Here is a 25675-nt window from a genome sequence, read left to right as displayed (position 1 = left end):
AAATGTATGCGAACTTTTTTAGGTATAGCCGCGCGGCTAGACCCTTTAAATATACATAAATATTCAGAAGCCATATGCAATAGCTCTCTTACCTACCATGACGTGTTGAGGTAGGCTGTGCCTCATACTCTAAATAAGATTACTTTTTTCGTCTCTTCTACTTTCGCTAGATAGTGAAAAGTTTTACCTTTCCTTTGCGAATTATGTTTTGCAGGTTCGATCACTTCGACTTGGAGCTCCATATCCATTGATACAGACTGCTTCCTGTTCACAAGGGCGACATCCAAAGAACAATTATAAATTTGTGTTGCAGTTTACATAACATACCTTTCACCCCTTAATCTATCAATTCTCTTATCTTCCTCCACATTTCATTCTATGTTTGATCATTATCTAAGCTTTGATATCAACATCATGGGTTATCGGTATTTATTTTTTATATTTTTTTATACAAGCTATATTAGGGGAGGGGGAATTGAATCTAGGATCTCGTGCAGAATGATCTTAACCACTTGAGCTACAGAGTCCCTTACACGGGATATCGGTATTTATAGTATGAATTCTCAAATGGTTTACAACAGGAAAAACGAAATGATATTCTTTCATCCCATTAATTGATCGTATTATGTCGCATATGAGGTCCGATTGTTATTTCAATTATTATGATCGTTGGTAATTGACAAATGCCGCTTCAAATATGATATGTTGACATTTTGCATTACAATGTTACGAGAAAAGAGCTTGCAAATATCATCATATATCCATGATTTTCATTTTATTCATTGGAAACTAAAGAAAATATAGTATTAATCAATCTTCAAACCAAAGCTCCAAGCACAAGCCAAACACGGTTTTGGAAAGAAATGAAGAAGAAGAAAAAAAAAAAAACCACACCATTATTTGATGCCAAAGAGGACATAAGATTGAATATCACCAAGTAATAAAGCTATGAATATTTAGTTGTAGGCATCATGGTGTTCCAAGAGGTAGTTCTCAATGAGCTTGAAGAGATGAGAGGCCTTCTCTTTGCCAGCCTTGACATGCTCTTCCTTGATCTCAAAATCTCCCTTGGTGTGGTAGTGGCTGGTGCTCTTGACGACAGAACCACTGCCAGATGCCACCAACTTAGTCTCATAGGAGATCTTCTCAATTGTCTCAGAGATTGCATCTCCTTCAATCACACTGTACTTGTACACGAAGTTCTCTTTGTCAATCCCATCAATTCTGTGCTTCACATAGCTGTAAGTGCTACCTGCACAAATATATACATTAAACCAGATGAATCTTTCTGTTATGAGATAAGATGACCCCAAAACAATATTTCTGTAACGTTAAAATAACAAACCAGAAGAAGAAAAAAAAAAATCTAAACTTACCTTCACCAAAGTTAATTTTCTTGATGGTTCCAACGCCTCCATCTCCTTCAAGGATCTCAGTGCTCTTAACTGCCTGTGGTGCAATTTTTGGGATGAGGTTGTCAGCATCAAGAACAAAGGCATTGAACAACCTAGCAGGAGGGATGACAGAGTTGATCTCGGTTTCGTATGTGAACACACCCATGATTCTGTAAAAAGTGTTTGGAAAGTGAGAATAAAAAAAAGTAATTGATGAAGAGGGAAGACTAAGAAAGATGATGCAAATGGGAGATTTTGGGTTGTGAAGAAGTGAGGAGGAGGTATGGTATTTATAGAACCAAGTGATCAAAAGCTTTATGCAAGTTTGTAATTGTTTAATTGGTTGTATTCATTGTGACGTGGGAGCCATTACTTTTGTACAAAGGAATTTTGTAATTTAGTCAAGGGAAGGACCATCTGCAAATTGAATTTAAAATTCCAATTAATCCACGAGGTGGACTAACCTCAATTATTTCTGGCCAAATGTTTGAATACAAGTTAAAATTTCCATGTGCATTCAATGAGTGCTTTGGACGACTACATTCTCTCACATCGTAACAAATTGACAGTGTCTGTGATTTCATATGTATGAGAACCCAAGAGAGGAAGTTTTCAAAGAAATGAGAATGCTTTTCAATAAGAAATTGAAATTCGAAACCCACTTGAGCTGCAGCAATTAAGACTAGATAATATCTGACCATACAATGTAATGTGGACGTCTCTTGGTATTTCCGTATGTGGGACTCTTAAATGCAAATGAAAATGATGGGCAGTCCATGTTGAAATGTAAGTCAAGTCATCCTAATTTGAAGTTCTAGAAGTGCATACTATTTGTGCGGTAGGGACAATCATATTGTGAAATTTTGGAATTTACTTCTTTAGAAAGTTCCTGCCTCCAACTTTTTATCACAATTGGGCACCGTCCCATTTGATTCCAGCTAGTGTACTAATTAACTTCAGAAGATTTGCTACCGTTTAGTAAAAGTTAACAATTACGCGAAATATATGATGTATATGAAATTTATAGCCAACAACTAACAATCAATTGTGGCACATGGGTGCCACCATAGTATAAATAAACTAAATGATTAGGCGAGATTAGCTCTTCAGTATCAGTCATCAGATGCACAAACATCCACCATCCTCAAAGAGAGGACCGACGCTCCGAAAGCCCCCACCCGTCCCCTTGATCATAATTTATTAATAAGAAACAAAAAAGAGATACAAGAACAACAAGGGGGACCGAACCAAACCCTGCAGAAGAGAAAGACAATGACAGAAATGCACAACAACATGCTGACCTAAGAGACCAAAACTCTGAAAGAGTAAACAAAAGAAACTAGGAGAACCGGTAATTAGGCATGCCCAGCCAGTCCCACTGACAAAAAGGCAAAATAAAAGAAGGTGCAGTATCCCACCAAATTAAACCAGAGCCCAAAGCACCATGATTTGCCAAAGCACCATGATTTACCAAAGCATCAGCAACATGATTACCCTCACGAAAGATATGAGAAATCTTAAATGACATGTGTTGGAGACGATGCAAGCAATTTGCCAATCAACTCGTAGAAGCCAAGGGACCAAATGTGTAGAGCGAAAGAATTTAGTAACTAACAACGAATCAGTTTCAATCCAAACATTATGCCAAGCATGGAGCCAAGCAAGCTCAATGGCCTTAATGACCGCTAAAACTTCAGCATGAACTGCACTAGGGAACATCTAAATTGGCCGAAAATGCCCCAAGAACATGGCCCTGACAATCGCGAAACACACCACCACTACCTGCTTTACTGAAGTCGCTTTTGTGAGCGCCGTAGTATTAATTTTGACAGAGCCATGGTAGAAAAGTGGGCCAAACTCTCCTGCGCACCCACTAAGTGCACCAGGGTTCGATTCACGTAGGAGACAATCTTGAGACAACCCAATATTATAAAAAAAAAAAAAAAACTAACAATCTCTCTATTAATCATTCAACATTGTGGCTTTTCATTTTTCATTTTAATTTTTTTTTTTCATGCCAAAGCAGTCTTTGGCTTACACTTCGGAGTTAAGATTAAAGAGTAATGTAGTTCAATTTCAATAAATGAAACAAACAAAAATAATTTGATAGCCTTCACAAGATAATAGGATCTCCAGTGCTTCATATACTTAAATGAAAGGTTTTTAATGCCCAATGAGACACTTTATTTTTGGGTTGGCTATGAATGGCATATTGGCTACTATTGCTTATGTTAGTTTTTGTGTTTGCCCTTGGTGTCTTTGTTTCTTTACTGGTATCATGCTGTCAGGCTTAAATTGCTTGTGGTCCTTTTGGAGTTAAGATTGAAGAGTAATGTTGTACTTAATTTCAGTCCCAATAAAACATAAAACATTCATTTGAGTAATTGTTACCAACTAATAGTAAACTGTTTTTTTAATCAGTCAGAGTCAATTGTTTTGCTGTTTGAATGGAAGTTTTCTCTAATCAAAACTCAAAACTCAAAACTCAAAACTAACAATGACTGTTTGACAACATGACGCTGGTGCAATCATATCTTGACTAACATGTGAAAAACCAAATTTTTTCATACCGAAATGCTTTAAAATGAGGCTGAGCATCTGCGAATTGGACAAACGGGAACCAAATTCTTATTGTAAACAGTGTCGTGAATCTTCATATTGTGGATATCTGCTACGTTATCCGCAGCCGCTATGCCCAACAACTAGCTAGCTAATTGCGTTTATCAATTCTCACTAGCAACTTGCTGGGCATTAGCGGCCACAAATAGCGTAGCAGGAACCAGGCTGAGTGCCATTCCAAACAATGGAAAATTGGAAATGGCTGGCTTTAGTTGATACTTGATAATGGCTGGATATATATATATATATATATATATTGAAAGAAATCGGGACCGTTGATTAAGATTGATTGGTTAGTTATGGTCAGACTGAGGAGGATTGACCAACATTTTAGACATGCAAATAGACTGAGGACTGATCATGTTGAAGATATGATTCTTTGCAATGTCTTTTACTTTTATTTTATTTTTTATTCGTTTTTTATTTGTACATTTTAGACATGCAAATAGACTGAGTCACTTTAATTAGCGGAATCAAATAATTAGCAAATGATGTTCCTTTAATTATAAAGATTGAATTCAAATAAATACACACTCATCATAGAAATGAAAGCTGCACCAATGAATGAAGATGGAAAAGGAGGACACAAGACTTTTGTTGCTCTTTACAAGCAGTACTGTGACAGATAGTTTTACTTATTGAAGGCATCTGGGTTGCCCCAAATGGTACTTCTCAAAAACCTTGACCAAACCAAAGGGACATTTCTCGATTTATGCATGTCATCCTTATTATTCCAATTTTATCAAATCTTTATTTTGCACTAGTAAATTTTTATTAGTAAAAAAAAAAATTTGAAATTCACTAATTTGAAGAGAAAAAATACTACAGACCAAATTTGTAAAGACCAGCAACTGATTTTTGCTTTATTTAATGAAAAAAAAAAATACAACAGTCACACTTTGATATAACAAAGGCCTCCAAGTGCAAGGCCTTGGCCACACACAACAAAAAGGAAAGGAAAAATGAAAGCCACACCAATATAATGACAGAGAAAGCACATGCAGTATATTTCATTTAAGGTTTTAGTTGTAGGCATCTGGGTTGGCCACAAGGTAGTTCTCAATGAGCTTGAACAGACCAGTGGCCTTCTCTTTGCCAGCCTTAACATCCTCTTCCTTGATCTCAACATCCCCTGCGGTGTGGTAGTTGCTGCTGCTCTTTATGATGGAACCTCCATCAGCAGATGCCACCAACTTAATCTCATAACTGATTTTCTCAACCTTGTCTGAAAGAGCATCGCCTTCAACCAAAGTGTAGCTGTACACAAAGTTATCTTTGTCAAGCCCGTCGATCCGGTGCTTCACATAGCTGTAATGACTTCCTGTAAAAGGAGGATTATAATTAGAAATTAAGAGATTAATACTTTCAAGATTTATGTTATTAATTAGGCAAACAAGTTAAACTTAGAAGAGGCAATGGCAGAAACCAACCTTCACCAAAGCTAATCTTCTTGATGGTTCCAACACCTCCATCTCCTTCAACAATTTCAGCACTTTTCACTGATTGGGGAGCAATCTTGGGGATGAGGGTGTCAGCTTCAAGAACAAGGGCTTTGAACAATCTTGGTGGGGGGATGACTGAGGTGGACTCGTCTGAGTATGTGAAGACACCCATGGTGATGATTTTAGAGCTTAGAAAATGATCAAAGAAAGATTGAGATGTGAGGAAGCTAAGAGAATGTTTGATATTGGTGTGAGGAAGTGTGAGCACCAGAGGTGGTATTTATAGGTAAATGGGGAAAGGCCAGATTTGTAAAATGGCTTTCATTAATAAAGGAATTTAGACAAGTTTATAATTTTCCAATGGTTCTTGTCCATGTGAAAAGGAAAATATGATTTTCAATGAAATACAGCAATATTTTAGTCAAGGAAATAAAGCTTCCAGTAGATGTTGATTTGAAAAATTCAACTATTCCAACAGGATGAGGGTGTGCTAACTTAATAATATCTTGATTTCTAACAGGATGTTCTAAAATTAACTTGTCTGTCTAACAAGCAGAGTCTATTCTGAATGCACATGGACTCTTTTCATGATCAAATTCAAAGAAGCATTGCAAGCAACTCATAACTAAAACAACTTAAGAAGGATTAGTTACATCCTTTATCTCTTTTTGTTGACTAATCACATAGATATCTGCTTCAACTCTGCCTTGTGTATCATCATTAATTACATATTTTACCTCACTTAAGGATCCAACTGCAGAGATTATATAATAGTGTATTGTGATTGGCTCCCTATCCCTTTCCTAGACGTATCATGTCGTCTAATTTAGACTTTCCATGGCTTCTCTTTTCAAGTAATTTCCTTTACCAACCTTGCTGCTCTAATCAAGTTGAAGTCAAGTCTATACTTTATATTTCTTTTTCGTAAGTCAATGTCAAAATTGTAAAGTAAAGACCGCAATGTACACGTGGTTAAGCCGGTTGGTTCTGCCCTTTTCACTCGAGATGATACTCTTCTCATAAATTATAGTAGTTTAAATTTTAAAATAATAATATTTATAAATAAAAAAAGTTGAGACCTTAGTTTGTTATATTTCGAAATTCTCTACCCTTTCCTTTGATATTATAATTAAATGATTTTTGCTTTATTAATTGAGATTGATCAAATACAATACTACAATTTATCATAACCCCAAATGCAAGCCAAAGACTGCTCTGGCTTGACAGAAGAAAAAAAAAAAAGCCAACCCTTAGCCAACGACAAAGAAAGCAGGACACCATACTGTTGCTTGTAACATGCAGTATCTCATAGATTGTTTTTGTTGTAGGCATCAGGGTTGGCCATAAGAAAAAGAATGTGAAAAGGACGTTAGATTTTTCAGTTGATTGAATGAGAATATTATTGAGTCAGCAAACTCAGCACACCAGAACATTCTATGAAAAAATTCCAGCTAGTTGTAATAAGTTGGAATTTTTAAAATCAACTTGTAGAGGTGGCTTTGTTTGACTAAAATATTCACATGGGAAACAACCACTCAACTTTATATCCATTGGGCTCACTTTACACATCAGACTCTTCACCCTAAACCTATAAATACCACCTCCAGTGCTCATAGCTTCCAACATCAAGTAATACCTCGAATTTCATTCTTATTTTTTATCATTTCCTAAGCTCTTAAATCATCATCATCATCTATCATGGGTGTCTTCACATACGCAACCGAGTTCACCTCAGTCGTTCCTCCTGCTAGGTTGTTCAAAGCCCTTGTTCTGGATGCTGACAACCTAGTCCCAAAGATTGCTCCACAAGCAATTAAAAGTGCTGAAATTGTTGAAGGAGATGGAGGTGTTGGAACCATCAAGAAGACTAGCTTTGGTGAAGGTTTGTTTACTTCCCACCATTGTCTGTCTCTCTACTAATTAACTTGGTTTTCAAGTTAATATGTATCTTGAAAGCATTAGTGTAATAATTTCTAAAAAGATTGACATTAACCATCCTGAAATTTTGAAATTACAGGAAGTGAATACAGCTACGTGAAGCACCAAGTTGACGCGCTTGACAAAGATAACTTTGTGTACAACTACAGTTTGATTGAAGGAGATGCTCTTTCAGACAAAATAGAGAAAATCTCTTACGAGATTAAGTTGGTGGCATCTGCAGATGGAGGTTCAGTAATAAAGAACACCAGCAGCTACCACACCAAAGGTGATGTTGAGATCAAGGAAGAGCATGTTAAGGCCGGCAAAGAGAAGGCCCATGCTTTGTTCAAGATTATTGAGACCTATCTTGTGGCCAACCCCGATGCCTACAACTAAAACCATCTATAGGGGCAACAGTCTTGTGTCCTGTTTTCTCTGTTTCTTCAGCAATGTGGCATTCAATTCTTTTTTCTTCTTTATCATTTGAATTGCACTTTTGGAGTTAAGATTGAAGAGTAATGTTGTACTTAATTTCAGTCCCAATAAATAAATAAAACATAAATTTCAGTACTTCTGTTTTCCCCTTTGAGTAATTGTTACCAACTAACAGTAAACTGTTTTTTTAATTCAAAACTAACAATGACTGAGGAAGGCTAAGATTTTAAGTGAATCAATTTTCTTGACAACATGACGCTGGTGCAGTCATATCTTCACTTAAACGTGAAAAACCCCCAAAAAATTTTTATACTGAAATGCTTTAAAATGAGGCTGAGCACAAGGGCGGACTCGGGAAATTTTATAGGTTGGACTAATATCTTTTAATGGGAGATTTACCTTTTTTTTTTCTTTTTAAAAACATGTTTACATGGTTTTTTTGATAAGGGGTTTACATGGGTAATTGGCTATAGGCTATAGGTTTTTTTTTGTGTGCAAAGAAAATGAGTGGTAGCAACTATTCTTCAATTAACAATTTTTAAATTTTATGGGAATATACATAGACGTAGGGAGTGCCGTCATATAAATCTACAATTGCACAATCACAAGCTACAAGCATTCAACAAAACCAAGAGATAACTAGACTATATAAAAGCAGAGACCAAGTAATGAATAGATTAAATCAGAAAAATGATGAGTCGTCAATAAAATCCTAGCAAATTGCATAAGAAAAAAATTCCCAAAATTTAACACCCAAACTCTAAATCATAAAAAGCTAACAATAACAATTGAAATTGGAAATTAAACAAAAAGTAAGAGAGAAACTTACTAATATTAAAGAACCCATTGGATATACGTTGATACAATTTTAAAGAGGAGGAGACCTATTACTTCTAAGCTCTTAAGTTCAAATATAAAGTTATAGCTTACATGGATAGGTAATAGAAAAAACATGATGTTTGATGTGCGCGGGTGCCTCTAGAGATGAAATCTTACGGTTGTGATAGGCTAATTTCAACAAAGAGGAGTAGAATATTTTTAAGATGCAATTGTAGGTATCAGAGCCAACAACGGAGATAATGAAATGAAGACAACGAATAAGATGCAACAACTTAACTCAACATTCAGACTAATGCAGAAGATAATGCTTATATGAAATTACTTAAAATAGGAATAAGTAGAAAATAGCAACTTTTATTTATACTCACAGAGGTTGCAACTGCAAACTTCACACAGTATTTACAAGGGTGATTTCTCCAGGAGTGTTTCAGAGAGAATCTTTAAAAACTGAATGAAAATTGAGCGATGTATTGAGCGGTGCTTACAACTGAGGCCGAAGCCTGCATTTATAGAAAATGTTCAACTATGGTTTGAGTAACTAAGATAAGAGGTAACTATGGTTCGGGCAACTGTAGGAGCACGGATATGCAAACTGTTTCAACTTTTAATTTTGTCGGGCAACTGTAGGAGCACAGATATGCGATTGTTTCAACTTGCTTTCGGCTTCTTTTCGGTGATCTGATTAAAGCAAACAGTGCTTTGTCTGCTGCTTTAAAAGATGCTTCCACTAGATACTTGAGATGTCGGCGACTGCTTTTGGGCATGCGTTCAACTGGGACAATTATCACGCCTGCTATGATGACCTCTAATCAGATTGTAGATCGTAGGCATCATAGGGATCTTGACTGTCTTCATACCACGTCTTTGGCTTAGCTGGGCTTTGCATGGGCTGGCAACTAGACGACGAGGGAGAATCATTGTCCTCATCATCATCCATCTGATAGGCCTGAATAATCAACTGACGCACAATTTCCTGGAGTTCTGCTTTAGATTTTCCCTCAACAGATAAGGAAGATCGAACTGAACCTATAGGAGATGCTGGGCGCAGAATAGGCTCACGGGGAAGATCATTGTAGACATATTTGGCGATTCGGTCAACTTCAAATTTATCCCACCATTTAACAGAGAATTGGCGGGCAAAAACTCGGACATCCTTGGTGATTCTATAAGACCATTTGAGAATCCAAAGGACCTTGTATCTGGCAATGGAAAGCAACTGTTTTGGGAAGAACAGATCAACTTGGGAGAACTTGGCATGCTTAGTGCAGTGGCGGATCAACTTATGAACTGAGACAGGCAGAATTTCGTCAACTGGGCCATATTTTTCCCACCAGTGGAGAAACCAGTACGGGAAAGAACATTTGAACTTGTTATCAAAATTAATAAACCAGGAATGACTAAAATCTTCAGATTGGTGAAGGAAAATAGTATACCATGCTTCAATATAATCAGAATAATTATATTGTAATTTTGACTTCAAAATTTTTAACTCATAAGGACGGCTACTGAAGGATTCCTGACTCAAAATTTTGTGTATATACAAGGAGTGATAAAGAATGGTTTCAGGATGATCCCGATCCTTTATCGGCTTAATCTCAACGGATTGTGTTTCAAGTAATATATCTCTATAATATTTGAGGGACTTATAAGGACTTGGAGGCATATAATGGAATCCAGGAGGGAAGTAGTGTTTGGCAATTTCTATGGGGTCTGCATGAATATCATACAGAGGCTCAATAACAAATAAATGCGAATTACTCTTGGGCAAATAGGGGGAAGATTTTTTGTAAGTGATTGAGGGACCTGCATGAATATCAACTGAGAAAGGATCATAACTGGAAACTAGAGTGGATTGATAATTGGGGCGAACTTGACCAACTGTTGAACCAAGGGAAGAAAATCTATTAGCAACTGAGATTGGTGTGGCCACTGAAATAGGAGGGCAACTGGGATAGGGAACTATCTGTTTGGGCAAGTCTGGCTTTGGCTGACTCATGGAAGAAGGGAGGATACGGAGCGACTGGGATGACTTGGGCGACTGGGATGGCTTAGATTGGCTGGCTGATTCTTTCTGTTTGTCTTTTTTGGGAGCCATTGTGCATCCTGCAAGAATTCTCGAGTGAGAAAATCAGGCACAGAATTTTCACTTCCTCTTAAATATTCAATATCAAAATCAAATATACTTAAAATACTTTGCCATCGTGCAAAAATCTGTTTAGATGCAATGTTTTGAACATCTTTTTCTAAAACATGTTTTGCAGACTTACAATCAACTCGGATTAAAAACTTTTGGTTAAGTAAATCATCTTGAAATTTACTAATGCATAATACAATAGCTAATATTTCTTTTTTAATAGTACTATAATTATGTTGCGACTGAGTCCATGTTCCAGAATGAAAACGAACAATTTGTTCTGGAGAATTAGGACCAATTTTCTGTTTGAGAATGCCACCGTATCCAATATCAGAGGCATCAGTTTCAACTATTTTGGAAGAGTTAACTGAAGGAATACCAAGACAGGAAAGTGTCTTGACATGAGCTTTGATTTGTTTAACAACTTCGGTACGAATAGAAGACCATGGAGGAGGATTATTCTGTAGTCTATCAAATAGAGGCTTACATTGTTTTCTCAGATTCTGGTAAAAATCAGAAATATAATTTAAGGATCCTAAAAATCTTTGGAGCTGACTTTTATCAAGAATTTGATCAGGAAACTTATCAGCAAACTGAATAACTCGATCAATTGGGGAGATTTGCGACTGGCATATATTGAAACCAAGAAAACGGACATTGGTTTGGAACAACTTGATCTTTTTGGCAGAAACAACTAGACCATTTTGTTTAATAACATGAAAGAACTTATGCAGATGCTTCCAATGTTGTTCTATGGACTCAGAAAAGATGAGGACATCATCAACGTAGACAATTGAAAACTGGCTGTAAGGATTGAATATATCATTCATAATGTTCTGGAATTCACTAGGGGCATTTTTCAAACCAAAGGGCATTACATTCCATTCATAATGACTGAAAGGGGTGACAAATGCAGTTTTATATCTATCTGACTCTTCTATTTGGATTTGCCAGAAGCCACTCTTCATATCAAATTTGGAGTAAACAACTGCTTTTTCTAATCGATTAATGAGGTCTCTTTTATTAGGTATGGGGTACCTAATCCATTCTAGAACTGCATTAAGTGGCTTATAATTGATAACTAATCTTGGGACTCCTCTTTCTAGTTCAGCATTTTTCTGGACATAAAAAGCAGGACAAGACCAAGGAGACTTACTTTTGCGGATTATTTTCTTTTGAAGCAATTCATCAATTTCTTTCTTATAGAATTCCATCATGTCTTGACTCATTTGAATTGGTCGGGCTTTAGTGGGAATGTTTTTCTCACTAAAAGTTTTGATATAAGGAAGACAGACAACATGCTGTTTTCGATACCAAAAAGCATTAGGCAACTCAGAGCAAATTTCATTTTTAATTTTTTGTTCAAATTTCTGAATTTGCAATTGTAAAGAAGGACTAGCAAGTTGTTGCTTAGTTCTTTTAATCCTAATTTCTTCTTTGAGGAAATTCAACTGACAAGTTTTCCGAATAACTTGGATTGACTTAGAAACAGATTGTTTTTGTAGGGCTTTTAGATTATGCAACTCGGGTTTAGAAAGGAAATTAAATTTAACTTTTTCTCCTAACTGGGTAGAGATGACACCATCATATTCTACCTGGAAAGGATAAAGTAAACTTATGAATGGTAATCCTAGGATGACCTCGTCTGTAATATTTTTAACTAAGACAAACGAAGTTTTAAAGCAAACTTTGTTTTGGCAGATATGGGCTTTTGGTAATTCATAATTCAACTGTAGAGATTTTCCAGAGGCAGTGCTCAAATTCTCTCTAGACTTTTGGTAATACTTGGTGGGAATGAGACCTTCTTGAATACAATTAAGATCGGCTCCTGAATCAAATAAGGCAACTGTGGTGAACTCAAAATCTTGGACGAATATCGTAACTTTTGAGTACCATTTTCTGAAATTAACTTGCTTAATTAAATTGACAACTGGTGGATTAGGAGTATCTTCTTCAGAATCAGCGGGGCTTACTGAGGGACTTCTGGGTTCTAACGGGGTTTTGCCTTTTCTAAGACTAGTTAAGTCTTGTTTGATTGTATGATTTTCAACTTGCAACTGATTACTAATCTGTCTTAATTCAACTAATTCTTTTTTAACTAATTTGACTTCTGATTGGAGGTCTTGTAAAGTGATTTCTTTCTTTTTCTGGGCAAATTTTTCTATAGTGGTGTTTAAACTAATTGTTTAGGGCTTGGAATGACTACTCGGATTTTCTTGATTGATCACTTTTCTTAATTTCTTTAAATATTCTGATTTTAACTCAGGGTTTTCAACTCGGCTGATTAGATCAATTAATAACTCTTCTTGCTTTTCTTGTTTGGTGAGGACAGAAATAGATTTTAATTGATTACAACATTTATCTATGCAACCAAATTGAATATCTGGGGAACTAAGCTGGGAGTCTGAAAACTGTTCAGAATCTGATCCAGAACTGGCAACTAGGGTTTCAGGGCTACTTGTTTCAGAGTCTCGCAACTCTAAAACTTGGATTAATTTTTCTTTCTCTTCTTCTGCAATCTGCAACTGTTTAATAGTATCTTTTATTTTGCACTCAGAAGCATAATGACCGAATTTCTGACATTTAAAGCATTTAACTTTGGTCTTATCATTCTTGGGCCGATTCTTTTTAGGATCTCTGGGGGTTTTTGACCAATTTTTCTTTTTAAAGCTTTTCCGTTTTTGGGGAATTGTTTTCTTTTGGAATAAAACCGGCTCTTTCTAAGGTGACTCGGCTTACTTTTCCTGGAGGGAGGAATACTACTAAGACCATATTGTTCACAGAAGTTTCCTAATTCATATTTGGCAGATTTTCTATCGGACTGTATTTGTTTACCAATTTTGTAATCGACACACATTTTCATGCCAACTTGATTAATTGTGCTTATAATATTTCCATAAGTTAAACTATCCCAATCAATATGACCTTGTTCATTACTGAGGGTAGTTCGGATTTTATGGGCAAATAAATTGGGAAGACCATTAACGAATTTTTCTTTCCAGAAGGGTTGATTACTATCATCTCTAAGCATGACTCTATAAATGAAGACATCTTTGTACCATCTGAAATCTGACAACTTAGGGCATCTGAGGTTACTTAACTGATCATGAATCCTAGCAGTGGTGTTACTAGGAGTTCCTATGAAATGTTCAATTATTGTGTAAAACAAAGTGTTGACTCCGTCTTCTATACCTTGACCTATTTGTTCGTCAAATATAGGCAGACCGTCTTCATTAAGTCTTACAGCAAAAGTGATTCGGCTTTTAGACTCAGGGGTTAAATGTTTATCCTACCAATATCTGAGAGTACCAGTAAAACCAGTAACTAACAAAGGAACAATTTCAGACTGTCTGAAACTGTGATTAGTGATAAAACTATTGGCAACCATGGACATATGTTGTAACTTATTCAGGATCTCTTGCTCAGAAAGACCATCAATATTCCATTCATACAATTTATCAGAAGAAACCGAAAACTGGGTTTGAAAGTTTCTTTCTTCAAATTGAATGTCTGGAGGTGTGGGTCGAGGATACCAATTTTTGGTCAAACTAGCGGGGCTTATATGTTTTTCTAATCTTTTGACCCTGGGTTCAACTTGGATCTCTAAATTTTTAAAAGCTCTTTCTATTTCTGAAATATGACTGGAATCAGACTCAGATGAGTTTTCAACTATGAGCCACTTAATGCAGTTCTAGAATGGATTAGGTACCCCATACCTAATAAAAGAGACCTCATTAATCGATTAGAAAAAGCAGTTGTTTACTCCAAATTTGATATGAAGAGTGGCTTCTGGCAAATCCAAATAGAAGAGTCAGATAGATATAAAACTGCATTTGTCACCCCTTTCGGCCATTATGAATGGAATGTAATGCCCTTTGGTTTGAAAAATGCCCCTAGTGAATTCCAGAATATTATGAATGATATATTCAATCCTTGCAGCCAGTTTTCAATTGTCTACATTGATGATGTCCTCATCTTTTCTGAGTCCATAGAACAACATTGGAAGCATTTGCATACTTTCTTTCAGGTTATCAAAAAGAATGGTCTAGTTGTTTCTGCCAAAAAGATCAAGTTGTTCTAAACCAATGTCCGTTTTCTTGGTTTCAATATATGCCAGTCGCAAATCTCCCCAATTGATCGAGTTATTCAGTTTGCTGATAAGTTTCCCGATCAAATTCTTAATAAAAGTCAACTCCAAAAGTTTTTAGGATCCTTAAATTATGTTTCTGATTTTTACCAGAATCTGAGAAAATAATGTAAGCCTATATATATATATATATATATATATATATATTTTTTTTTTTTTTTATTTCAAGGGTTTTTTGGTTTTTCATTTATTTATTTATTTATTAATTATGTAAAGTTTTTAGTTATAATGCAAAAATAATATAAAAACAGCATATAGACCGACTTCAGCAAGAATTGAACTCTGGCGCTACGTTAAATGGAGAAGCGCTGGAGCCAACTCCACCAGACATGTCCTTGTGCAAATGTCTGGCACGCTATACTATATATACAATTCCTATAATATTAATATATATACTATAAAGAAATTTTTTTCGGGGGGTCCTTAAGAATCGAGGGCCCTGTGCGGTGGTACAACCAAAGCCACGTATGGGGTCTGTCTCAACGCCGGATAACCTACGCCACGCGAGACCTGCACATCATATCACATCTCCCCATACGCCGGTACAACCAACGCCACGTATGAGGTCTGTCGACACACCGGATAACCTACGCCACGTGCGACCTCAACACAATATACATAATCTCCCCATATGCCGGTACAACCAACGCCACGTATGGGGCCTGTCTCCACGCCGGATAACCTACGCCACGTGAGACCTGAACATCATATCACATCTCCCCATACGCCGGTACAACCAAAGCCACGTATGGGGCCTGTCCGCACGCCGGATAACCTACACCACGTGGGACCTAACTTTCACTTGGTGGTACTTGTAGTGTAACCAAAATCCGGGGAGGTACCTAAGGTAGTGCGTATAGCACTCCAAACTGACATTCTAGACTCTTTTGTACCCTTGTACAAACATATATAATTATAATTATATATATTAATTCTAATATTGTGTAACCCTCCACACTAGTCTAACGCCCGAAAATCCCCCCTGGAAAGGTGAGATTACTCCGGGATACTCGCGGTCAACCAAGGGTCAAACTACCCTAACCCTGGTCAAACGGACCTGAGGAGCTTACGACCTCCGATTTCCGATCCGAAAGTCCCTATGGGTTCTATAAGATATAGGACACTCGTCCTACAAATTTGGTTTGGATCGGACGGTCGGATCGCTCACGATCGTACGATCTGACGGTTAATATGGAATATAAACTTTAAATTATTATTCGGAATATCCGGGGCTCCGATTCACAATCCGTAAATTCCTACACGATCCTAGAAATACCTAGATTAACATATATTAAATTTGGGACCATCCAACGGTCCCAACCTATCGAACCTGGATAACACACAATATGCGATCGTCCGTTCGATAGTCAAACGACGTCCGAATTGAGATCCGCAAAATCCTACGCACTCGTGACAACCTAAGGATCTCATCAAGACACAGTGTCACTTTTTCTACAGTGCCCACGCGCCGCCGCACGCGCCGGCAGTGCGTGGGTGCCCAAAGCGATAAAGCTTCGCCGGAAAATCTCAAAACCACGGCTCCAAACTCCTACCCTAGGTATAACACCCTATTTGGAGTCACTTTTGTTCTTGGACCTACCTCAAAAACTGAACGGAAGTGGCCGAAATCGTGATCCCAAAACTGGCCGAATTTCAATTCGAAAATCGAATTGGCTACGCTAAGAATCGATCCAATCCTACCCAACAGGCAGCTAGAGCATGCAAAAGGGATGAATTTCCATACCTTGATCGCCAGAAATGGCGGCCGGAGGAGGGAGATCGGAGCCGGCGAAGTTCGGGCGACAACGGGGCGAAAATCGCCATTTTTCGGCGGCTGGAGCGGCGGCCAATGTCGGGGGAGGGCTGGGTCGTGACGCCGAGGCCGAGCCGGTCCTTTTGGCACCGGTCCCGTCCGCAGCCGAGGCCGGTGGCCGGAGATACGAAGAGAGAGAGAGAGAGAGAGAGACCGACGGGAGAGAGGGAGAGAGCTCGCAGGAGGGAGAGAGAGAGAGATAAAAAAAATCTGATTTTTGTAAAATATCCCATTTCGAAATAATTACGATTGTGCCACTGGGTTTCTTTTGACCATATCTCTCTCGTTACAACTCTGATTCGAGCCCACTACGTGTCTATGAACTCGTCTCAGTACGACCTATCCAAAAATACTGATCACTGCCCCAAACTCTCTCCGGTTAAAAATATGACCAAAATGCCCTTAAATAATTAAATAAATTAAATAAGGGGGAGTCGGGGTGTTACATACCTATTCTGCTTGACCAAGGCTTTCTATAAATTTGTTAAGATTTTCATATTTATAAAAACGTGGACTCTGCTTGACTTGGCTTGTGCTGAACCAAATTTGTAACGAGAAAAGTCTCGCTTTGTAAAACTATTTCTCTGAACTGAACTGAAATCAAAGATTTGAATTCTAGCTGATTTGTTTCTTGTGGATCAAAGAACTTTGGTTGTTTCAGTGTCTGAAAACTTTTGAGATTAGTTGATCTTTTTGAGTTTGTCAGTTGTGACGTTGAGAGTTTTTGTCTTGATTGATTTTTTGGCTGTCATTTGATCTGTTCACCTCCTCTCATATTTATAGGAAATGCTGAAGTGGGGTTTTTAATCTTTAAATAATGGGCGGCAGATCTTTCAAAATATCTTTCTTTTAAATGCACCCAAAAAAAAAAGTAAGTTATTTTTTTGGTAGAGAAGAACCATCAATAGTCAGTTCCGATGGTGATCTTTTCCTTACTTTTTTCTTAGAGAAAACGAACTCTTTTTGTTCTTTGTTTGTTACTTGTAAAAACACAATCTGCTATGATGGTCAGTTTGCTTTTCTTGGTGCGCAACCTCCTTGCTCCCTACTTATCTCTTGAAAACGTAGTCTGCTTATCTCTTGGAAAGGTCATCTGCTTTGGTGCAGAGTTTCTCTGTATATAAAAAATGGGATTTGATCTTCTTTCCTTGGCTGCAGAAAGAATGGAGAAATCCTCATGTAAGACCTACCTTCATTAACTCCCTATCACCTCCTCTGTGATAGTTGAAAATTTTGACTTTTTCTAAGTCAGAAAGTCGCGTGGGATTTTTTGAGAGAAACCTATTTTTAGAAAGATCTGCTGACTTGCTTTTTCCTTGGGTAGAGTGAGTGGCCAATAATGGTTCTTTTATATTTTTAGACTAGGGCTATATTCACAATCTGCTGAAAAGGCCTAGGCTTCATTTAGCTTCTTGGTTTGATTTCTAATTCCCCTAGATAAAAGCCCAAAATGTTTCGTTCATGGCCTTTTGACCAAAAAATAGGCTGGCGTGCATAATTTTGGCCCAAACAGACATTAATGAAAACAGTGTCGTGAATCTTCATATTGTGGATATCTGCTACGTTGTCCGCAATCGTTATGCCCAACAACTAGCTAATTATGTTTACCAATTCTCACTAGCAACTTGCTGGGCATTTGCGGCGACAGATAGCAAGAACGCGGCTGAGTGCCATTCCAAACAATGGAAAATTGGAAATGGCTGGTTTTTTTTTTTTTTTAAAGACCTTTCGTATTAAAAGGGGCGATAACATATTAAACTCACACATACTATAGTGTAAGAAATCGTGGCGGTTGATTTGAAATTTAAGATTGATTGGTTATGGTCAGACTGAGGAGGATTGACCAACATTTAAGACATGCAAATAGACTCAGGACTGATCATGTTGAAGATATGATTCTTTGCAATGTCTTTTTCTTTTTCTTTTTCTTTTTTTTTTAGTTTTTTTTTTTTTTCAACATTTTAGACATGCAAATAGACTGAGTCACTTTAATTAGCGGAATCAAATAATTAGCAAATGATGTTCCTTTAATTATAAAGATTGAATTCAAATAAATACACACTCATCATAGAAATGAAAGCTGCACCAATGAATGAATTTAGAAAAAGAGGACACAAGACTTTTGTTGCTCTTTACAAGCAGTACTGTGACAGATAGTTTTACTTGTAGGCATCAGGGCCAAATGATACTTCTCAAAAACCTTGACCAAACCAAAGGGCCATTTCTCGATTTATGTGTTTCATCCTTATCATTCCAATTTTATCGAATCTTTACTTTGCACTAGTAAATTTTCATTTGTAAAAAAAAATATATATAAATTCATGAAATTGAAGAAAAAAAAGATACTGCAGACCAAATTTGTAAAGACCAGCAACTGATTTTTGCTTTATTTATTTAGAATCAAATCAAATAGAAAAATTACAATTTATCATAGCCTTGGGTGCAAGCCAAAGCAGCTCTGGCTTGATAGACAACAAAAAGGAAAGGAAAAATGAAAGCCACACCAATATAATGACAGAGAAAGCACATGCAGTATATTTCGTTTAAGGTTTTAGTTGTAGGCATCTGGGTTGGCCACAAGGTAGTTCTCAATGAGCTTGAACAGACCAGTGGCCTTCTCTTTGCCAGCCTTAACATCCTCTTCCTTGATCTCAACATCCCCTGTGGTGTGGTAGTTGCTGCTGCTCTTTATGATGGAACCTCCATCAGCAGATGCCACCAACTTAATCTCATAACTGATTTTCTCAACCTTGTCTGAAAGAGCATCTCCTTCAACCAAACTGTAGCTGTACACAAAGTTATCTTTGTCAAGCCCGTCGATCCGGTGCTTCACATAGCTGTAATGACTTCCTGTAAAATGAGGATTATAATTATAAATTAAGAGATTAATGCTTTCAAGATTTATGTCATTAATTAGGCAAACAAGTTAAACTTAGAAGAGGCAATGGCAGAAACCAACCTTCACCAAAGCTAATCTTCTTGATGGTTCCAACACCTCCATCTCCTTCAACAATTTCAGCACTTTTCACTGATTGGGGAGCAATCTTGGGGATGAGGGTGTCAGCTTCAAGAACAAGGGCTTTGAACAATCTTGGTGGGGGGATGACTGAGGTGGACTCGTCTGTGTATGTGAAGACACCCATGATGATGATTTTTGAGCTTAGAAAATGATCAAAGAAAGAATGAAAGTGTGAAAGGATTAGATGATTGGCAGGGATGATATTTGATGCTGGAAAATGTGAGAACTGGAGGTGCTATTTATAGATTGAGGCTGAAGGTCAGGCTGTGTGAAATCTGAGCTGTATATCAAAGACTTTAGATTTTGAAAATGAGAGTGAAAAGGACTTTAGATTTTTCAATTGAATGAATAAGGATATTATTGAGTCAGCAGTCAGCAGTCAGCAGACTCAGCAGCACACCAGTTGTGTTGTAGTATTCTGATCATCAAAAAGGACAATCAGAATGGACTGTGTACGTAGACATGTGTTTTAGAACATTCTATTAGAAAATTAATTAGCACATCAGCTGGTTGTAATAAGTTGGAATTTTTAAAATCAACTTGTAGAGGTGGCTTTCTTTGACTAAAATATTCACATGGGAAACTTGTCCACACAAACAACTTTATATCCATTGGGGTCACTTCACCCTTAACCTATAAATACTCCCTCTGGTGCTCACATTTCCTCACACCAATATCAATCATTCTCTTTTAGCTTCCTCCACATTCATTCTTTCTTTGATCATTTTCTAATCTCTTAAATCATCATCATCATGGGTGTCTTCACATACGAAACCGAGTTCACCTCTGTCATTGCTCCACCTAGGTTGTTCAAAGCCCTTGTTCTAGATGCTGACAACCTAGTCCCAAAGATTGCTCCTCAAGCAGTTAAAAGTGCTGAAATTGTTGAAGGAGATGGAGGTGTTGGAACCATCAAGAAGACTAGCTTTGGTGAAGGTTTGTTTCCACCATTCTCTCTCTCTCTCTCTCTACTAACTTGGTTTTCTAGTTAATATGTAAAATGAAAGCATTTGTGTCTTAATTTCTAAAAATGTTGACATTAACCATCCTCAAATTTTGAAATTACAGGAAGTGAATACAGCTATGTGAAGCACCAGGTTGATGCGCTTGACAAAGATAACTTTGTGTACAACTACAGTTTGATTGAAGGAGATGCTCTTTCAGACAAAATTGAGAAAATCTCTTATGAGATTAAGTTGGTGGCATCTGCAGATGGAGGTTCCATCATAAAAAACACCAGCAACTACCACACCAAGGGAGACGTTGAGATCAAGGAAGAACATGTTAAGGCTGGCAAAGAAAGGGCCCATGCTTTGTTCAAGGTTATTGAGACCTATCTCGTGGCCTTCCTTGATGCCTACAACTAAACATGTCTGTGATATTGCATGTTTGGACAACAATCTTCATCTGTCGTCTTTTTTTCTGTTTAGTCAATGGTGTGGTTTTAAAGAGTAATGTACTTGTATTTTATTTCAATTTTTCAATAAAGAAAATTTGGACACAATTAATTTGATTTTCTGTGAAAATATATGTGCAGAATGAATTCCACATCTGTATATTATGAGTTAAACAACTTTGCTATTGGTCTAATCAAATACAAATCAAACTGTCTGCTGCATTTGGTACACGAAGTTTGTTAATTCCAACATTTATTATGATTCGTTCAACGTTTAAACAAATTAACGGTGACTAATTCGGTTGACATTAGAAAGCAATACTTCAAATATAGTTCGAAGTGCAGAACCGAAATTCACTTGTATCTTTGAAAGTGGACTTTATGGATTTGGTATGTGTGTGGCAAGAATAACTTATCAGCTTAGACTTTGATTATGTCACATGTTCGTTGGGAATGAAAATATTCTCAACACATCAGAACGTGTCCAGTTTAGGCCAATTGATTCAACAGTAATCCTATGCTATGTCATTACTTCAGTCCGATAACAACTTGTGTAAGAATGTTCCTACCACAGTGCTATGTAGCTGAACAGAACAAAGCAGCATGAACAGCCCCGGTACAAGTTTTCCTCATAGACTTTGGTGATCCAACATGAACATTTTAGCTCAAATTGCTCTCCCATTAAAAGTATTCAGCTCAGTTCAGCTCAACACAGTAGGAAATGTGATTCAATCCAACACGGACTCAAAGACTTTAAAGTCTAACCATTTTTCATCTCCGAATGGATATAAAAGACACCGGATAGCAGACTACAAATTTGGCCTTAATCTTCTGCCTAATGCAGGCATGCTATTGCTCAAAAGAAAAACTCTGCAGCATTCACTCTCATTTATTTTTAAAGCAATCCTACTTGATTAATTTGATCTCCCAGGGTATGAATTCCCAAATGGCATACAAGAAAACAGAGTATATTTGAGTTAAAGTAGGGCATGCTTGCTTTGGTAACTCATTTTGCAATAATGTTATAGACAAAACTTGCAAATACAATAAGAATATAAAATGATATTCATTTTATTTATTAGAGGATGAAAGAAATACAGCATTCACACTTTGATATAGCAAAAGGCCAGACACAACAAGGAAAGAAAAGAAAAGGGATAACAACATCATTGAATGATGATGACTCTGGAAGTAGGAACCAAAGACTCTCTTTAACATGCTACATTATCACATGAAGAACATTTTAGTTGTAGGCATCTGGGTTGGCCACAAGGTGGTTTTCAATAAGCTTGAACAAACCAGAGGCTCTCTCTTTGCCAGCCTTAACTTGCTCTTCCTTGATCTCAACATCTCCCTTTGTGTGGTAGTTGCTGGTGTTCTTTATGATGGAACCTCCATCAGCAGATTCCACCAACTTAATCTCATAACAGACTTTCTCAATGGTTTCAGATATAGCATCTCCTTCAATCAAACTGTAGCCGTAGACAAAGTTTTCTTTGTCAATGCTGTCAATCTGATGCTTCACATAGCTGTATTGGCTTCCTTCACCAAGGGTAATCTTCTTGATGGTTCCTACCCCTCCATCTCCTTGAACAATTTCTGAGCTTTTGATTGCTTGTGGGGCAATCTTCGGGATGAGGTTGTCGGCATCAAGAACAAAGGCCTTGAACAATCTTGGTGGTGGGATGACAGAGGTGAACTCAGTTTCATAAGTGAACACACCCATGATTATGATGATGATTTAAGAGCTTAGAAAATGTGATCAAATAAAGAATGGATTCTGTAGAGGTGATTAAATTGATCTTAGAAAGCTTAAGTTTGAGATGAAGAAATGTAAGTAGCAGAGGTGGTATATTTATAGAGAATGAGGCTGATGGTTTGGCTAGAACAAAAAAAGCTTTGGCAAAGTTCAGTGCATGTTTCAATTGACGAAAACAAATCATGATTTTGAGTTTCTTGAATAATTATTTCAGTCAATGAAGGCGCTCTAAAAGTTTATTCAAAAGTGGCCGCATATGATATATATGAGCAAGCTCTCTATAAATTATTGTTTTGTGAGATCTGATTATTTTTCTTTTTGGTTTTACCACCTGATGAAGTATATATATACTTGAAGTAATTTTAAACAAATTATGTGCTAATTTCATTTGAACAAATTAAAGGGAAGGACTAACATTGTCTTTTTATTTCTGCAAAAAAAAAAAAAAAAAAAAAAAAAACTAATTACCACATTTTGGAGGAATAACGTCAGATCTCTATGATCTGTCCTTGGTAAAGTTCTGCCCTGATTTCTTATGTTAATATGTTCATCAACCTGCACAGTAGGGCTGGGCACGGTTCGGTTTGGACCGGTTTCGGGGAAAAAATGGAACCTGATCCGATAGCGCAGACCGGTTCGGTTTGGACCGGCTCTGCTCAACATCCATACAGAAATCCGAACCAAACCGGACCTGTCCGGTTCCGATTCGGTTCCTGCGGTTCCGGTTTTTTTTTTTTTTTTTTTAATTTTAACAAATCTGCCCAAAATGTATTTATATACTAACATACCCCAAATTTGAGGTTCCATCAAGCTTTCAACACATCAAAATGAATCCAACTTCAACAAAAATACAATCCAAATTCAAATGAATCCAACTTCAACAAAAATTCAATCCAAATTCAATCCAACTTCAACATCATCAAAATGAATCCAACTTCAACAAAAATACAATCCAAATTCAATCCAACTTCAACATATAAATTACAACCGAAATTAAATCAAACTTCAACAAAATAAGTTCCAAAATAAATTACTAGCCAAATACAACCCAAATTCAACCAAATATACATTACAACCCAAATTAAATTCCTCCTAACATTGAAAAGTAGTTGGAGCTATGGTTGGAACAAAATGATCAATACAGAAAGATCAAGTAAGATTGGAAGTAACAGCATGTTATTGAGAAGAACTACTTTAACCTCTAGTAGTAATTTGCTGAAGGAGCTTAATGAGAACATAACTGACTAGCAAAACCTTTATATACTGTCTGATTCTAGTATTGCAAAGTAGTTTATAGATGCAAATTACTTGTGGCTATTATTGAATCAGTAATAAGTCATATCTGTCTTAAAGATAAACTCATAAAACTTGAGGATGAAATATTGAATGCTGTTGATAAAAGGGGTTTCTTCATTTTAATTTACCTCAGAGGACACATCAGCAACAAGAGGAGCAACAGTAGCTGCACCGCCCAACCTGCTCATGCTCAGAACCTACATGTTGTGTAAACATAACAAATTCACATCCATTCCCCAGAATGAATAAAAAAAAATTACTCAGAAATCCATTATTTGATTATCATTATCTAATCCAGCAAACAATGTCAACTAGGGAATCTTTCTTTTTCTTTAATTAAGAAATAATGAACTCAGCTCCAGAAAGGGCAAAAATAAAAAATAAAAAACATAAAGAAGAAGAGCACCTTGACTTGGAGCTGGAGGAATTTGACATAATCGATGATCTCATCCAGCATTGAAGCTTTGTCTGTCTGTCATTCCAAAACCCACATCACATTAGATTATTGCACCCTAGAAAATATAAGACCTATCCAATTTTCGCAGAATCGAAGATGAGCTGTGAGAGAGAGATGAACAATACCTGAGAGACAGAGACAGAGACAGAGAGCCATACGAGATGAAGAGGTGGACGCGGCGAGTGAATGGGATCTCCGATTTGCTGGAAGACAGAGAGAGTCAGAAAATTGAATTGGGGAAAGAAAAAAAAAAGGAGAGAGATAGAGAGAGAATCTGACCTGCAACGACTGAGAGAGGCTAAGAGAAGAGCGGCGGCAGAGAGGGGTGTGACTGTGACGTGCTGGTTGAGAGAGAGGTTTGGAATCGGTGGTTGGTGGCTGGCGGCTGGCTGAGTATGAAACGAAATGGGAGGGAGGAGAGGAAAGAACGAAGAATGAAAAAACCCAATCTGAATTTGGTGTAATCCTGTGTGTGCGCTACCTATGGTAGCAACATACACACCCAATCAAAATTTGACAGGTATGAAAATATATATAATTTCAAATATAAATATATATAATATTTAAAAAATATATAAATTAATTCTATTGGACCGGTTCGAATTGGACTGGTTCCTTAGGATGGAAAACCGGAACTGGAACCGGTCTGAACCGGTTCGGTTTGGATTTTTCTCGGTTTTTGACTTTTTTGGTCAACACGGTTTTTTTCGGTTTTTTCCGAATTGGTTTGGTTCGGTTTTACGGTTTTGCGGTTCAAATGCCCACCCCTACTGCACAGCATGTAATAACAGTAGTTACAGTAGCACGCTCAAGAGAGTCGTTTACATGAACGTAAATAAATTGTTAGCTGTTAAGTAATACGAGTTTATGGTAAATTTTACATGCATCAATTAATCATCTACGTGTAATAATAATTTTTATTAAGCAATGGAACCATTTTTTTCAAATAGGGCGGTGCCTAATACCTAATTGATCAAAAGTTGGAAGCAGAAACTTTTCAAAGA

At 37.0% G+C, this 25675-nt stretch overlaps 6 protein-coding genes and 1 long non-coding RNA gene across 7 annotated transcripts; 2 read left to right on the top strand and 5 right to left on the bottom strand.

Annotated features, from left to right (window-relative positions):
* LOC18790331 (major allergen Pru av 1) lies at nucleotides 731-1692 on the bottom strand. Its single transcript, XM_007223577.2, has 2 exons — nucleotides 1377-1692; nucleotides 731-1252 (listed from the first exon to the last, which is right to left on the bottom strand). Exons 1-2 carry the CDS (start codon nucleotides 1558-1560, stop codon nucleotides 957-959), a joined length of 480 nt encoding a protein of 159 aa, XP_007223639.1. The 5' UTR covers nucleotides 1561-1692; the 3' UTR covers nucleotides 731-956.
* Nucleotides 4883-5730, bottom strand: LOC18791989 (major allergen Pru ar 1). Its single transcript, XM_020556073.1, has 2 exons — nucleotides 5444-5730; nucleotides 4883-5334 (listed from the first exon to the last, which is right to left on the bottom strand). The coding sequence occupies exons 1-2, from the start codon at nucleotides 5625-5627 to the stop codon at nucleotides 5036-5038; spliced, it is 483 nt and encodes a 160-aa protein (XP_020411662.1). The 5' UTR covers nucleotides 5628-5730; the 3' UTR covers nucleotides 4883-5035.
* Nucleotides 7064-7946, top strand: LOC109946427 (major allergen Pru ar 1-like). Its single transcript, XM_020554113.1, has 2 exons — nucleotides 7064-7337; nucleotides 7473-7946. Exons 1-2 carry the CDS (start codon nucleotides 7154-7156, stop codon nucleotides 7769-7771), a joined length of 483 nt encoding a protein of 160 aa, XP_020409702.1. The 5' UTR covers nucleotides 7064-7153; the 3' UTR covers nucleotides 7772-7946.
* LOC18788223 (major allergen Pru ar 1) lies at nucleotides 19102-19974 on the bottom strand. Its single transcript, XM_007225541.2, has 2 exons — nucleotides 19704-19974; nucleotides 19102-19594 (listed from the first exon to the last, which is right to left on the bottom strand). Exons 1-2 carry the CDS (start codon nucleotides 19885-19887, stop codon nucleotides 19296-19298), a joined length of 483 nt encoding a protein of 160 aa, XP_007225603.1. The 5' UTR covers nucleotides 19888-19974; the 3' UTR covers nucleotides 19102-19295.
* Nucleotides 20424-21313, top strand: LOC18793411 (major allergen Pru ar 1). Its single transcript, XM_007221630.2, has 2 exons — nucleotides 20424-20699; nucleotides 20832-21313. The coding sequence occupies exons 1-2, from the start codon at nucleotides 20516-20518 to the stop codon at nucleotides 21128-21130; spliced, it is 483 nt and encodes a 160-aa protein (XP_007221692.2). The 5' UTR covers nucleotides 20424-20515; the 3' UTR covers nucleotides 21131-21313.
* Nucleotides 22202-23144, bottom strand: LOC18792336 (major allergen Pru ar 1). Its single transcript, XM_007227007.2, has one exon. It carries the CDS (start codon nucleotides 22883-22885, stop codon nucleotides 22403-22405), a length of 483 nt encoding a protein of 160 aa, XP_007227069.1. The 5' UTR covers nucleotides 22886-23144; the 3' UTR covers nucleotides 22202-22402.
* LOC109946673 lies at nucleotides 23893-25284 on the bottom strand. The gene is made up of 3 exons (XR_002269764.1): nucleotides 24797-25284; nucleotides 24621-24686; nucleotides 23893-24411 (listed from the first exon to the last, which is right to left on the bottom strand). It is a non-coding gene; the product is annotated as an uncharacterized LOC109946673 (long non-coding RNA).

Source organism: Prunus persica, chromosome G1 (assembly GCF_000346465.2).
Source record: "Prunus persica cultivar Lovell chromosome G1, Prunus_persica_NCBIv2, whole genome shotgun sequence".
NCBI classification, from domain to species: Eukaryota; Viridiplantae; Streptophyta; class Magnoliopsida; order Rosales; family Rosaceae; genus Prunus; species Prunus persica.
This window is presented reverse-complemented; position numbering and strand designations above follow the sequence as displayed.